We start from the raw sequence: 12,387 nt of genomic DNA, 5'->3' as shown, positions 1-12,387 counted from the left end.
GTCATCTATGTTAACTAAAAACTAAATTGAAAAAGAAAGTAAGTTTATAAAAAATCATATTCTTGTAAAATACGACTTGGTTTTCTTGAGTGTGAAAACAAACTTTGTCTAAAACTCAAAAAGCTCTAAACACAATTCAAATCCAATTGGGACCGAACCGATTCTCACCTAACCTAACCGAATGTACGAATGCTCACAATACCTTTTTTGTGTTGTCATATAAAGACACTTCTCAAAAGAAGAAAGAGCCGCACACTTTTAACTTTCTCCGTTTTCGTCGTCAGAGACATCTCTCTCAATCCCCAAATCTTCGAAGATAGATTCAGATCGGAAACGGAAGAAAGACTCTGTCTCTTCGACAGATCAACCAAAGGACAAGAGAGCCGATCACAACCACCACCACCACCACCAAAGCAAGCACCGTAAGAAGAGCAAGATGGCGTCGAGAGACCAAGTCAAGGCCTCGCACATTCTGATCAAGCATCAAGGATCTCGCAGGAAGGCGTCGTGGAAGGATCCGGAAGGCAAGATCATCATGACTACCACGAGGGAAGCAGCCGTCGAACAGCTTAAATCGATCCGTGAAGACATCCTCTCTGGCAAAGCCAACTTCGAGGATGTGGCCACTCGTGTTTCCGACTGTAGCTCTGCTAAACGCGGCGGCGATCTAGGTTTGTTTTTATCTTCTCTCTATCAATCAAGTCTCTTGTTTAAGATGATTGTGCTTTGATCAGGATAGTCTCAAACAGCTATTGGTGAAAGGATGAATCAGTATTTTATTTCAATTAGGGTTCTGTTGGATCTCTGTATAGTGAAATTGCTCATAATGATATGATAAGAGCATTGGTCTGTGTAGATAATCACCAGTGTTTATTGATTGATGTATCTATAGTTCACTTTTCATGAATCTTTACCACCAAGACGCTTTTTAAACACGCAGATAGTTTCTTGTTTGGTATATCTATTCTATAGTGGTCACGAAGGTTACTAATGAGTTCTTGATTGATGTATTTATTTATAGTGCTCATAAAGGTTACTGAAGTCTACGTAGGTCTGTTTAGATTATTCACTAATGTTTAGAGTATAAGGTTTCTTGCTTGAGACATTTGTAGTGCTCTTAAAGGTTATTAACGTCTCATGAATCTTACTACTACTGTCTACTTGAATCATTCACCAATGTTTTTAGTGCTCATAATGGTTACTGACGTCTGCTTTTTCACGAATCTTACTACTGTGTTCTTGTATCATCAGGTTATCACTAATGTTTAGAGTATGGAATTCTTTTTCCTTGATGAATCTAGAATTGGTGCTCGTAGATATTGCTGATGATGATGATGACTACTTAGACCATCATCTGTGATAGAAGCTAAAAGTTTCTTTCTTTATTTATCTTTATATTCAGTGCTCATAAACCTTAGTCTAAAAGTCTACTTAGATCATCACCAGTGTGAACAATCTAAAATTTTCTTCGTCGATGAATTTAGTTGGTACTCAGATATCTCACTGATGTATGCTTTAGATCATCCCCGCTACAATTATTATTTGGAGTCGATGATTCTGTAATTGGTGCTTATAAATCCTACTGATGTTGACTACTTACAACATCACCAGTGATGATGCCTATTTTTTTTTTGGTGCTCAAAAATCAAACTTATGTATGCTTAGATCTTCATTGATTATTATAATTTCTAGTCTTTTCCTTGATGACTGTAATTGGTCTTATAAATCTTACTATTTTTTTTTGCTAAGACCTTCCCAAAGGTTATTTCTTGATCTCAAATTTGGTGCTGATAAACCTTATGCTGAAAGTGCTCATATTGACTGTACCAAACTGGTGTTTCAGGTCCATTTGGGCGAGGTCAAATGCAGAAACCGTTTGAGGAAGCAACATACGCATTGAAGGTGGGAGATATAAGCGAGATTGTGGACACAGACAGTGGAGTCCATATCATAAAGAGAACAGCTTGATGTTCTGTTTATCTCCTTCAAAGCCTCCTCCTATCATGTACCAAAAGTTACCAGCTTTTTTGATTTACCGTCTCTTCTTTGACCAAAGATAGAAGATGGATAATAAGATAAAAGGCTTTGTTTCTGCATCTTTATATGGATTTGATACAAACCAAACATATGATAAAGACAAGAAACTGTATCTTAGTTACTTCTCATAATTTCATAATAACGAATTTCTGTTGTGACAGTGACTTTGTATTATCATCTTTCAGTTTCTGTGTTATCATCAAGCCTTGCTTTCTTGAACACACAATATCAAAAATGTTTTCTTTTTTGGTATTTTATAGAATTCCAGAATATCAAAAATTTACAAATTTAGATAATAATGATATCATTATTTTGTGATATCATAAATTTGTATAAAACACCATAAGAAAACAAGAATGTTTTCCGTAAAATCTATATATATAAAAGAAGATTGGATCTCTCCTGCTGACACATCAGCATCCACCTAAGAAATTCGAGTATCCTTGCGTTGACACGTGTCCAAAAAAAATGCAACTCAGCGTTTCATTTAGCTTGGTTCTAGATGGGTTTTGATCATTAATGTGTGTTGGGCTAATGCTGTGTACGGCCCGGGTAAATGGAGTCTGCTCTCCAATTTTAATTCTATTCGATCAAAGAATACTCTTCGTGCGACGGCGATGCCGGGACGTCTGGGCTTCTTCTCGCCATCTGAAACGGTTCGACCTGTGACTTCGTGTTTAATCTCATTCAATGTGTCATTTAGATCTGCAGCAAGGATCTATATAAATATGTGAGTACTTCTCATCTTTTCCTCATCCTCTCTTCGTATCATTCACAATATACTAATGTGTCATTGTTCTTTGATTTGATTTATGGGTTGTTCTTAGCTTTGCTCATATTCATCTTTGGTTTTGGTCCATTGTAATTGAAGAAACACTTCAATTATGTTTTTTTACACTTCGTAATCTGGGCTCTCAAACTTGGTACTTGAATCTTCTTATATCTAAGCAAAATCACATCTTTATTTTATATTTTTAAAACTTGAAAGAGCTGCTTATATATATATATATATATATATATATATAGGTTGTTAAGAAAGATGAAGATGTTAAAGTGATTGAAATGGTGGGGGATGAGGATTTGGTTGCCTCCACCGCCAAAAGTTATCTTCGTTGAAATTATCTCAATAAAAGCAAAAAGTCCGTTGAAGATTTCAGCCATTAAATCATTGTGAGAGTTTTGCATATATATATTTCCTATGTTTGCTTTTAGAAAGAGGGTTATATTACATCATGTTGCAGTTCTAGAATATTGATGTCATCAGAAATATTAGCAGTGTTCTTGGCCAGAGCATAGCTCTGAATTATTAATTTACTGTGACCGGCTTGTAGCAATCACAGATCAGTTTGTTTCTGTTAGGTTGATGGTATGGTAGCAATTAGCAAAGTTTACTGAAAACTATGGATGGAGAAAACAGGAACGCCAACAACGAATAGGAAGAAGCTATTCCAGTTGGAGATTTCCACTAAAGCAACTCCAAACGAAGAGTTTCTAATTTGCTTTTAGTGTGTATCATTTTCTTTTCCTAGGTGAATTTGTAAGCAACTTCATATAATGGGTTTCATATATGAACTTGCTGCAACCATAAAAATTGTTTTTTTTACTTTTATGTGTCAATTTTTTAGTGATATAATTAAAAAGTCATGTGCTAATCTTATCACAGAATTTTTTTGGTAACACGACTCAATTCAGCAACAATATGTCGCATACGTTCAATTTCGAAATAAAACTTCAAGTCAATACATATTTGCAAAGTTAATTCGTTTCTTTTTAAAAAAATCCAACAAACAAAAAATTATGGAGTACATGACAACATATAACTTTTAAGAAAAGCAGCATAATTCAAATCTATGAAGGACAAAATATAAGGGGTTGTTATTCAATCAAGGATATAAGTATTTCAATTTCTTTGACATATAGTTTTGTTTTAATGGAATAAATAACAATTAAGAAACTTAACATCGAGACATGTAAATAATTCTTTTGGTATCTTTTGACAAATGTTTAAATCCAGACACATTTTTTTTTGCACAATACACATTTGACTATATTATAGTACATTATAATTATTTTGTGAAACTGAATTATTTTACATGCTAGGATATCTATATAAATAAAATAATATTCTCATTATTGTAATCATTTTATTTTAAATCAAGAATATGCTAAGTTTGTTTTTAAAATTTTATCACAATTTAAGATAATTTATATTTTATTGTGTATCATTTTTACCGTAATTTAAGGTATATTTATATTTTACTTTGTATCATTTTTATCATAATTTAATATATATTTATATTTTAATTTTATTTTTTGTCAGCTTACAAACATTTTGTCAGCCTTGAAAAAAATTATAAGTGATGTATTTATGAGATAAATGTAAATTATACAAAAAATAATCATATAAATCACAAATAAAGTATATTTCGCCGCCGACCCTAGTACCATTAGAAATAACGATATCACGACAAGTGCTCGATTTCTAAAAGATAGCGTTAAAACGAGAAAGTTCTTTACAATATTTTTTTGTTACCTTACTTAAAATAATGTATTCCGTGTATTATGTGTGTGGGGATATATTTCAATAGGTTAATGAATTATTATGTTTTTTTATAGTATTAAAAAAAAGGATATAAACGGTAATCACTTAGCTGGAGGAGAAAGTGACAGGCAAGGTCAGTTGGGTGAGTGGGCTGTTCAAATCTTTTACTTCTCTCTTCCGCAAATTAATATTCTCTCCCCCTCTCAGACTCCCTTCCTTCCTTCCTTCCGCCGCCGACAATGCAGCACCAGGTCACGATTCCTCCAACTGCTTTGTTTACATAAAAACACCCAATCTTCAATTCTTTGACCTTGAGTTTATTGATATTATTCACTTTTTGAAATTTTGAGATGCAGACGAGAAGTGTTAAAGTGGAGAATGTGTCAGATCTGGCAACGGAAGAGAGATTCACGAGTTTTTCTCCTTCTCCGGCGACATAGACCACATCCACATCCTTAAGTAGTAACTCTTCTTTTTTTCACTCTCTGCTTTGATTTTGTGTTGATGCCTTTTTAAATTAATATTCAAAGTGTGATTTTTGAGTGCAGAGATGCTTCCGAGCAATCAAGAGTCGCTTTTGTTACCTTTACTGAACCTAAAGCCCTTGAAATCGCTCTCTTATTATCGGTATGTTGTTATAAAGAGTGTGATTACTTACTACTTGTGTAAAAGCTTTTGTATTTTGACTAGAGAACCCTTTTTGTTTATATGCTATTGGTATTTTAATATTTGCTTATTGCATCTTCATTTCGAGCTGCTAAATCAAAAGCTTTTGTATTTTGACTAGAAACCTGTTCTGCTAAGTTTAAATTGTATAAAACTTTTTGATTCTAACCAGAATCTTTACATTTTTTTTGTCAATTACAGGGTGCCACAATTGTAGACAAGATCGTTACTATAAACTCCAGCTGACAACTATGTTCCTAGGCGTGAGATCATGCAGGTTTTGTCTTTGTTTCCAAGTTTTCAAACTTTCTTTTTCCTTCTCAAGTTGTGTGTGTGTGCTCTGAATGATATATTTGTCTCCGTTCTTGCAGCAAGTGGTAGAGAACGCGATGCCAGCAACACCAACACGCCAGGTTAATGTTTCTTCTTCTTTATCCCCCCCTCCCCTTTTGATGGTGAAGTCACTAACCTTGTTGTGGGATGATGATGAACTCTTGTTTGCAGAACAATGATGGCAATGGTGGTAGAGCGTACGTTAGCAAAGCGCAAGATGTGATGGCTACTGTTTTGGCCAAAGGCTCTGCTCTTGGACAAGATGCTGTGAACAAAGCCAAGGCTTTTGATGAGTTGCACCAGATAAGAGCCAATGCTTCCGCCAGAGTTTCTTCTTTTGACAAGAGAGTCAGGCTTAGCGAGAAGTTCAACGTGGGTATCTCTGTGGTTAACGAGAAAGTAAAATCCGTTGACCAGAGGCTTCAGGTTTCCGATAAAACCATGGCCGCTATATTTGCAGCTGAGAAGAAGTTAAACGACACTGGTTCAGCTGTCAAATCAAGCAGGTCATTTTTTTATTAATCAGTGTGGCTAATGTCTTGTTTGAGGAAAATGAGTTTTAGCTGATGATTTGTTCTCTCTCTTACGAAACAGGTATGTGACTGCTGGAGCTGCTTGGTTTAGTGGCGCTTTCAGCAAAGTTGCGAGAGCAGGTCAGCTTGCTGGCTCGAAAACCAAAGAGAAGTTCAATCTAGCCGTCTCCAACATAGCTTCCAAGGTGAGTATTCAAAACATTCCAAAATCAAGGAGACAACACTAACACCAATTCTTGTTTTGAGTTAGTATGACTGTGTGATGATAATTTTGAAGACTTGAGTATTCCTTTTGTGGCACATACTGATTGTAAATGGCTTATACAGGATACACCGATTGCTGTATAATAAGAAGTCGGAAGGGAGTAAAAAGCGTCGAAGTGAGGATCAATGAGTAGCTCCTAAGAGCTATTATATGATGGCCTTGTGTGAACAAATTTTGTGTGATAAATAGCATATGCCTATTCTTTTTAGTGTTCATTATATTCTGCATTGTTCCCTTAATTCACTTCATGTTTTTGCATCAGTGTAAGTGTTTTCGAATTCACGTTGGGTGTGTGTTTGTATTGTGTTTCCATGAAAGACGCTAGAACTGCATTAAAATGTGAACGACTTGACGTTCAGCTAAATTAAAACTTAAACTTCATGTAAATTGAAACACAACACATTTTCTAAAATTTCATCCAAGAGGGAGTATTATCTATTATATTCTATTATATCACAGAATAATATTTACATGTTTTTAAATAATTTTTAAAAATAAATTTTCATTCTTTTTTAATTAATTCTAACTATTTTATTTATTATATTTTCTAATTAATTTAACAACACTTGTTACAAACTATAAAACCAAACTTACATATTTCAAAATGTCTTTATTTCATTCTTATTGACTACTACACTAATTGTATTTATTATAATGATTCAACATCATTTATTTTATGTAGTAACCATAACAATTTCACATGTTTACATAAAATTATCTAATTTGTTACGAAAATTCAAACTGGTTAACAAAGAAGTTTTTTATTTATTTATATAATCAGTTAGACATGAGCATCTAAATACCTAATTCGAATACCAATCGGATTTTTTTGGGTTTCAAAGTTAAACTCCATTTGAATATTTAAATTTTTCGAACATGGTTCGAATCGGATCCTTCTGTATCCAGATAGATTCCCATGAACCTAAAAATATTCAAATAACATATATGTTTAAAAATGTCACTAGACAATCTATAAAAAAAAATCAAAATTTGTTAGAGCGTGCAGATTCAGCTCTAGTACTTGTTTAAAAATTGAATATGATAAAATAGTATGGTGTTTTAATTCACTGGATCATATATTTTAATACAAACATTAACTACTATTAAGAAAATCACATACTATTTTCTTGTAATATCATAGAAGATCATTGATTATAGGGGTTTAAACACTTACTTAACTACACCTAACATTTGTTTGAAGGCCTTCAACTCAAGTAAAAAACATAGTTCTCAGCTTGATATAATACTAAGGGTCTAACTATTTGAAACACAGTGGTTGCAAGTGCGGTTGCTAGAATTTGTGAATGTGGGTGATTGCGCTTTCTAACGTTTTTAAGCAATTTGTACGATGGTACAATTGTTAGAAATTAGTGAGTTTGCGAATATTTGTGAATGGTTGATTATTAAATACTGCAGAAGTTTAATAATAAATTATCAATATTAAAATATTATAATATTATAAAATATTAAGAACATATTATTGTGATAAAATAGAATAATTATTAATATAATATAATTAATAATAATATATGTTTTTTCAATTTGTTGATAGTTATAGTTTTAATAAAAAAATTTGAAGATTATATTAACAAATTTAAAAGAATATTTTGTTTCGTTTATATATATATATATATATATATATATATATATATTAATTTTTAAATTATAATGAATAGTCTTAGAATAAAGTTTTAAAACAAGTTATGATATTGTTTACTGATTTAATTTAAAATATTAAAATTTTATATATTTTTATTTAGAATATTCATATTTTCGAAATTTAATTTTAAACTTTAAAATATTTTTTAAAATATTTTTTTTTAAAAATTTATATTATTTATTTATCCACCTGCAACTAGTTGCAATTTCTTGTAACCGTAACAACAACCAATTTTTAATTTTAAAGGTTTAAAACAGTTTGAAATAATTTGTTGCGTCTTTTATGATTATTTCAAAAACGCTCTGGAAGACCAATCAGATCTTGAATGTGTTCATTCTGGAGCTGACCGGATAGTTTTTATAAAAGAAGTATATTGGAATGATATGGGTTTGGGTGGGCCAACTTAAAACTCGAAAAAAGTTTTATGCAGTCATGTACTCATGCTATATAGCAACCTTTTCCATTTGAAAGAATACAGATGTTTTTTTTTAACACAAATGTTTCAAATGATATATAAAAAAATGGAAATAAAGTTTAAAATGATGCAAAGGAAGACTCTTTCTCAAAAGAAAAAAGAAAAGACTCTTGCTCCCAAAGTCTTGTTAAGTACTACTGTTTGTCGACGACAAAGCATGCCCAACGGACCCCGTTTTGCACACCGCACGCTCGACATCTCCTGACCCCATTTTAACTTATAAAGAATTTTCATTTCTTGCTTGACTATTAATTAGTTACTCCTTTAACAATCATCTCTATACTATAAATTAAAAATAATTCATACCATCACAGGTAACAGTAAATCAAACTGAAATATAATATATAGTACGTATTGATCACAACGTACCCTAAATCATATTTTTCCATCATAAACATACTTTAATTGACTTAATATAACGATTATATTTGCATATGAAGTCTAATATATTCGGCACATGAATAACAAATACCACATGACATCTATATAGTTTCATTCATCAAATACGCAATCTCACTATCATAATCCTTGTTTGAATTCAGTAACTCATTAACGAACATGTTCTCTTCTCTCTCGTTCAACAAAAACGATGAATCCATTTCCATATCTTCATGATTCATATGATGACTTACTAAATGTGAAGTTCCACGATCTTGGCTCATGAGTTGTGAGGCAACAAGCTTATCTAGTTCTCTCCAATCTCCCGTCATCGTTACTTGTTTCTTTTTGTTCTTCTTCCTCTTATTATCTTTGCTTATAACTGATTCAAAGCTTGCTTCATCATCTAATGTGGTTATGTAGTTAGTATTGTTGTCCATTGATGATATAGACATCGAGCTCGTTGGCCTTTTCATCACCGGGAGAGAAGGGCTTAAGAGTTTTGGAAGCTGAATGAATTGATGATACGAATGCATATAGTTTAGATCATCAACCATTCCTTCTAGCTCTTGCTTACACATAAAACCTTTTCCGAAAATGTCATTCTGCTGATTAGAGATGTACACAATGGGGTCTAGAACCGAGTTAACTCCACTTGATACGGTTTCATCGTAGAAGTAACTGGAGCTCCAAGTTTCCGTGTTTTTAGTTTGCCCTGTTGCTCTTTTCTTAAACGCTCTACAAACGACCCACCCTTCTTCCTAAAATATTCACATGTATACACACAATGATCATAAAGAATGGCTTGTAATTAGAAACTTCCTCTAGTATGATTTTCAAGCATTGACAAAGATTCATATAATCCTTAAGACCAATGCAACAAAAAGGAGAAAAGGGCTCTAGTTTTAGTGAGAGACACATAGGAACATGCTTAAAAAGTGTGAGACCGCAAGGAAGAAAGCTAGTAAAATGTGTAGATACATACTAATGCAATCTATTAGAGTTTCCTTTCTGAACTCTACTGACTTTAGAACATTGGAAAAAGCATACATATAATTCATCAACACTATTATTTACAAATATATATATATATATATATTATTTAATTGGAAAATTCTATCTAACTAATATATGTCAAATATATATACAAATTAATGGATTGAAACTTTTGGAAATTAATGACTTAAAAGACACAAGTTTTAAATTGTCTACTTCTTCAAAGAGAAATGAGATTGAGCTTTTTCACTTTTGGTTAGTAGAAAATTGCAAATTCTACTGTGACTTCCGAAAAAAAATTTGGATATGAGTCTAGGTGAGACTTCTACCTTCTTTTTTTCTTCCTAATTCAATATGTGGACTATTCTAAATGTCATAAAAGTGTAAGAGTTTCACCTAAAAGCTAGCATGTGTCTCAGAAAAGAGCCCAAGAGACTAGAAGCCCTAATTAAAAAAGGTGTTTTGTCCCCATTAAAGTAGAAACACAAGTACCATCCCTATGTAAGGTGAAAAGATGAATGCAAAGCAGACAAAAATTGTCATGATCAATCTTGGTTAATGAGGCTGGTCCATCAAATTGACAATACCTGGGGCGGTGCGTTCTCATCTGACTCGAGCCGGTACTCATGGATGATCCATTCAGATTTTTGGCCATTAGGAGCACGTCCTTTGTAGAACACAAGAGTTTTCCTCATCCCAATCAGTTTTGTTTTGTCATAAACAGATTTGTCTCTTCCCGTGGCTTTCCAAAATCCAGTCATGGTCGCTCTATTAGTCCTTGTCCCTGTTGGATATTTCTTGTCTTTGTGACTAAAAAAGTACCATTCATTTTGTTCCTCGTACCCGATTCGACATCGCTCTGTAATATATAAAATGTAAGCTTAAATAAGATCATAGATACTTGTATACATATATCTTAACATGATGATATAACATTATGAGATATGAGATATACAAATTAAACAATGGAGTTATCTTTTGGTGGTTTGTAAGTAACCTTGTAGATCCCATGGTTCAATTTTGTAGAGATCGACGTCTCTAATGACATCGAGATCGATCTTTTGCGACGCGACTTTCTTCCTGAGATAGTACCCGACAAGCTCTTCGTCCGTCGGATGGAACCTAAATCCCGGAGGAATGCTACAAGATTCCATTGACTATTGTTTCTACACGACCGAAAGTAAACAAACCACAACATTAATATCAATATACATGCATGCGCCAAAATATCCTCTTGTTACCTATGTACGTACGTTAATTATGTGAACATATATTTTCAGTTATGATCCCAAGAGATCACAAATGAATATGTTTCTAGGAAGCTAAAATTAGATAAAAGTAGGCGAAGAAGAAAATGATAACAATTTTTAGAAGAAACATAGCTATCGATCGAGATTACTAAAGATTACTCTAAAATTGATATACATTCATGGAGTACTATATAACATAAAAATCATTTATAGTACTCGATAGATAGTTCATAAACTGCTCTGATGTACAATTTATTAAGCTCATTTCGTTATTTCCACTTATTATCATCAATATTATGACTTATGTGGTTTATGATCAAGAACTTACATATACATGTGTATATCAAGAACTTGCATATATATATATATATATGTACACATAAAAATATATTTACATATGTGAAATTTAGGTTTTATGTTGAAGAATTCGAGGAAATGATGAGATCAGAACAAACGGACATGGAGAGGGTACTAATGATGATGTCTTAGTTAGTGTTAGTGTAGTGTTAGTGTATGGAGGCGATGATCATCAAGAACGGCGTTTTTCCCAAACCTTAAACATGTTTTGTATATTTTTTTTTGATCAAACATGTTTTGTATATTTATTTATTTATTTTTGCTTAAACTCAAGCCTCTTTTATATTTAAACATAATTTGAAAAACTAATATGTTTTAAACATTAGTATACTAAATGAATAACCCTAGCATCAAATGAGATTTTTAGTCGCAAATAAAACATCTTATATGCACGGAAAGCTATATGAAATCAGAAATTAATATATGATCAAAAGATCAACTAAGGATGCTTAGAGCATTTCCAACCCATTGCTATTTTCATCTCTATAATAATATTTAGAAGTGAAATTGCTCCAATCCACCTCTATTTATTCCTCATCTTTATTTTTTTTCTCTATTTATAGAGGAAGAAATAGCATTTCTCTATTTTTTATTCTATAAAATAGAAATTGCTATTATAAAGAAATATATTAGAGCATATCTCACCTCTATTATAGAGTTCTTCTATTTTAGAAGTGAAAATAATAAAATATATTGGAGATGGTCTTACAGGTTACAAATAACCCTTGCACAAAAGTAAAAGCTACATATATTAGGGTTACCTTAAAAATCTTCTGCACAATAAATAGGAAACTATATTAGATGGTAGGAAAATCAATGGTGATTAAAAAATCTCAGTTTTCAATATATGTGGGGGACATTAAAGAGAACAAGAGAAGAATGGACGAGGAAGAAG

The 12,387-nt window shown here is 32.3% G+C and overlaps 3 protein-coding genes across 4 annotated transcripts; 2 read left to right on the top strand and 1 right to left on the bottom strand.

Annotated features, from left to right (window-relative positions):
• Window positions 1-240: 240 nt before the first annotated feature.
• On the top strand, window positions 241-2,197 carry LOC108806071 (peptidyl-prolyl cis-trans isomerase Pin1). Its single transcript, XM_018578097.2, has 2 exons — window positions 241-671; window positions 1,844-2,197. The coding sequence occupies exons 1-2, from the start codon at window positions 437-439 to the stop codon at window positions 1,966-1,968; spliced, it is 360 nt and encodes a 119-aa protein (XP_018433599.1). The 5' UTR covers window positions 241-436; the 3' UTR covers window positions 1,969-2,197.
• Window positions 2,198-4,929: 2,732 nt separating this feature from the next.
• Window positions 4,930-6,714, top strand: LOC108805919 (binding partner of ACD11 1). Its single transcript, XM_018577911.2, is given in 9 exon segments — window positions 4,930-4,975; window positions 4,978-5,038; window positions 5,128-5,206; window positions 5,447-5,479; window positions 5,481-5,522; window positions 5,617-5,658; window positions 5,750-6,084; window positions 6,173-6,296; window positions 6,439-6,714. Coding segments are annotated over 9 exon segments (783 nt in total). The 3' UTR covers window positions 6,460-6,714.
• Window positions 6,715-8,887: 2,173 nt separating this feature from the next.
• Window positions 8,888-12,387, bottom strand: LOC108809570 (NAC domain-containing protein 37). 2 transcript variants are annotated; one of them, XM_018581709.2, is made up of 4 exons: window positions 12,254-12,387; window positions 10,883-11,051; window positions 10,473-10,744; window positions 8,888-9,650 (listed from the first exon to the last, which is right to left on the bottom strand). In XM_018581709.2, exons 2-4 carry the CDS (start codon window positions 11,037-11,039, stop codon window positions 8,994-8,996), a joined length of 1,086 nt encoding a protein of 361 aa, XP_018437211.1. In that variant the 5' UTR covers window positions 11,040-11,051; window positions 12,254-12,387; the 3' UTR covers window positions 8,888-8,993. The 2 variants fall into 2 exon arrangements, with proteins under 2 accessions (XP_018437211.1, XP_018437212.1); XM_018581710.2 differs by lacking the exon at window positions 12,254-12,387 and having other exon boundaries at window positions 10,883-12,244.

This window comes from Raphanus sativus, chromosome 6, assembly GCF_000801105.2.
Source record: "Raphanus sativus cultivar WK10039 chromosome 6, ASM80110v3, whole genome shotgun sequence".
Classification (NCBI taxonomy): domain Eukaryota; kingdom Viridiplantae; phylum Streptophyta; class Magnoliopsida; order Brassicales; family Brassicaceae; genus Raphanus; species Raphanus sativus.
The sequence above is the reverse complement of the archived record's forward strand: the minus strand, read 5'-3'. Positions and strand labels throughout refer to the sequence as shown.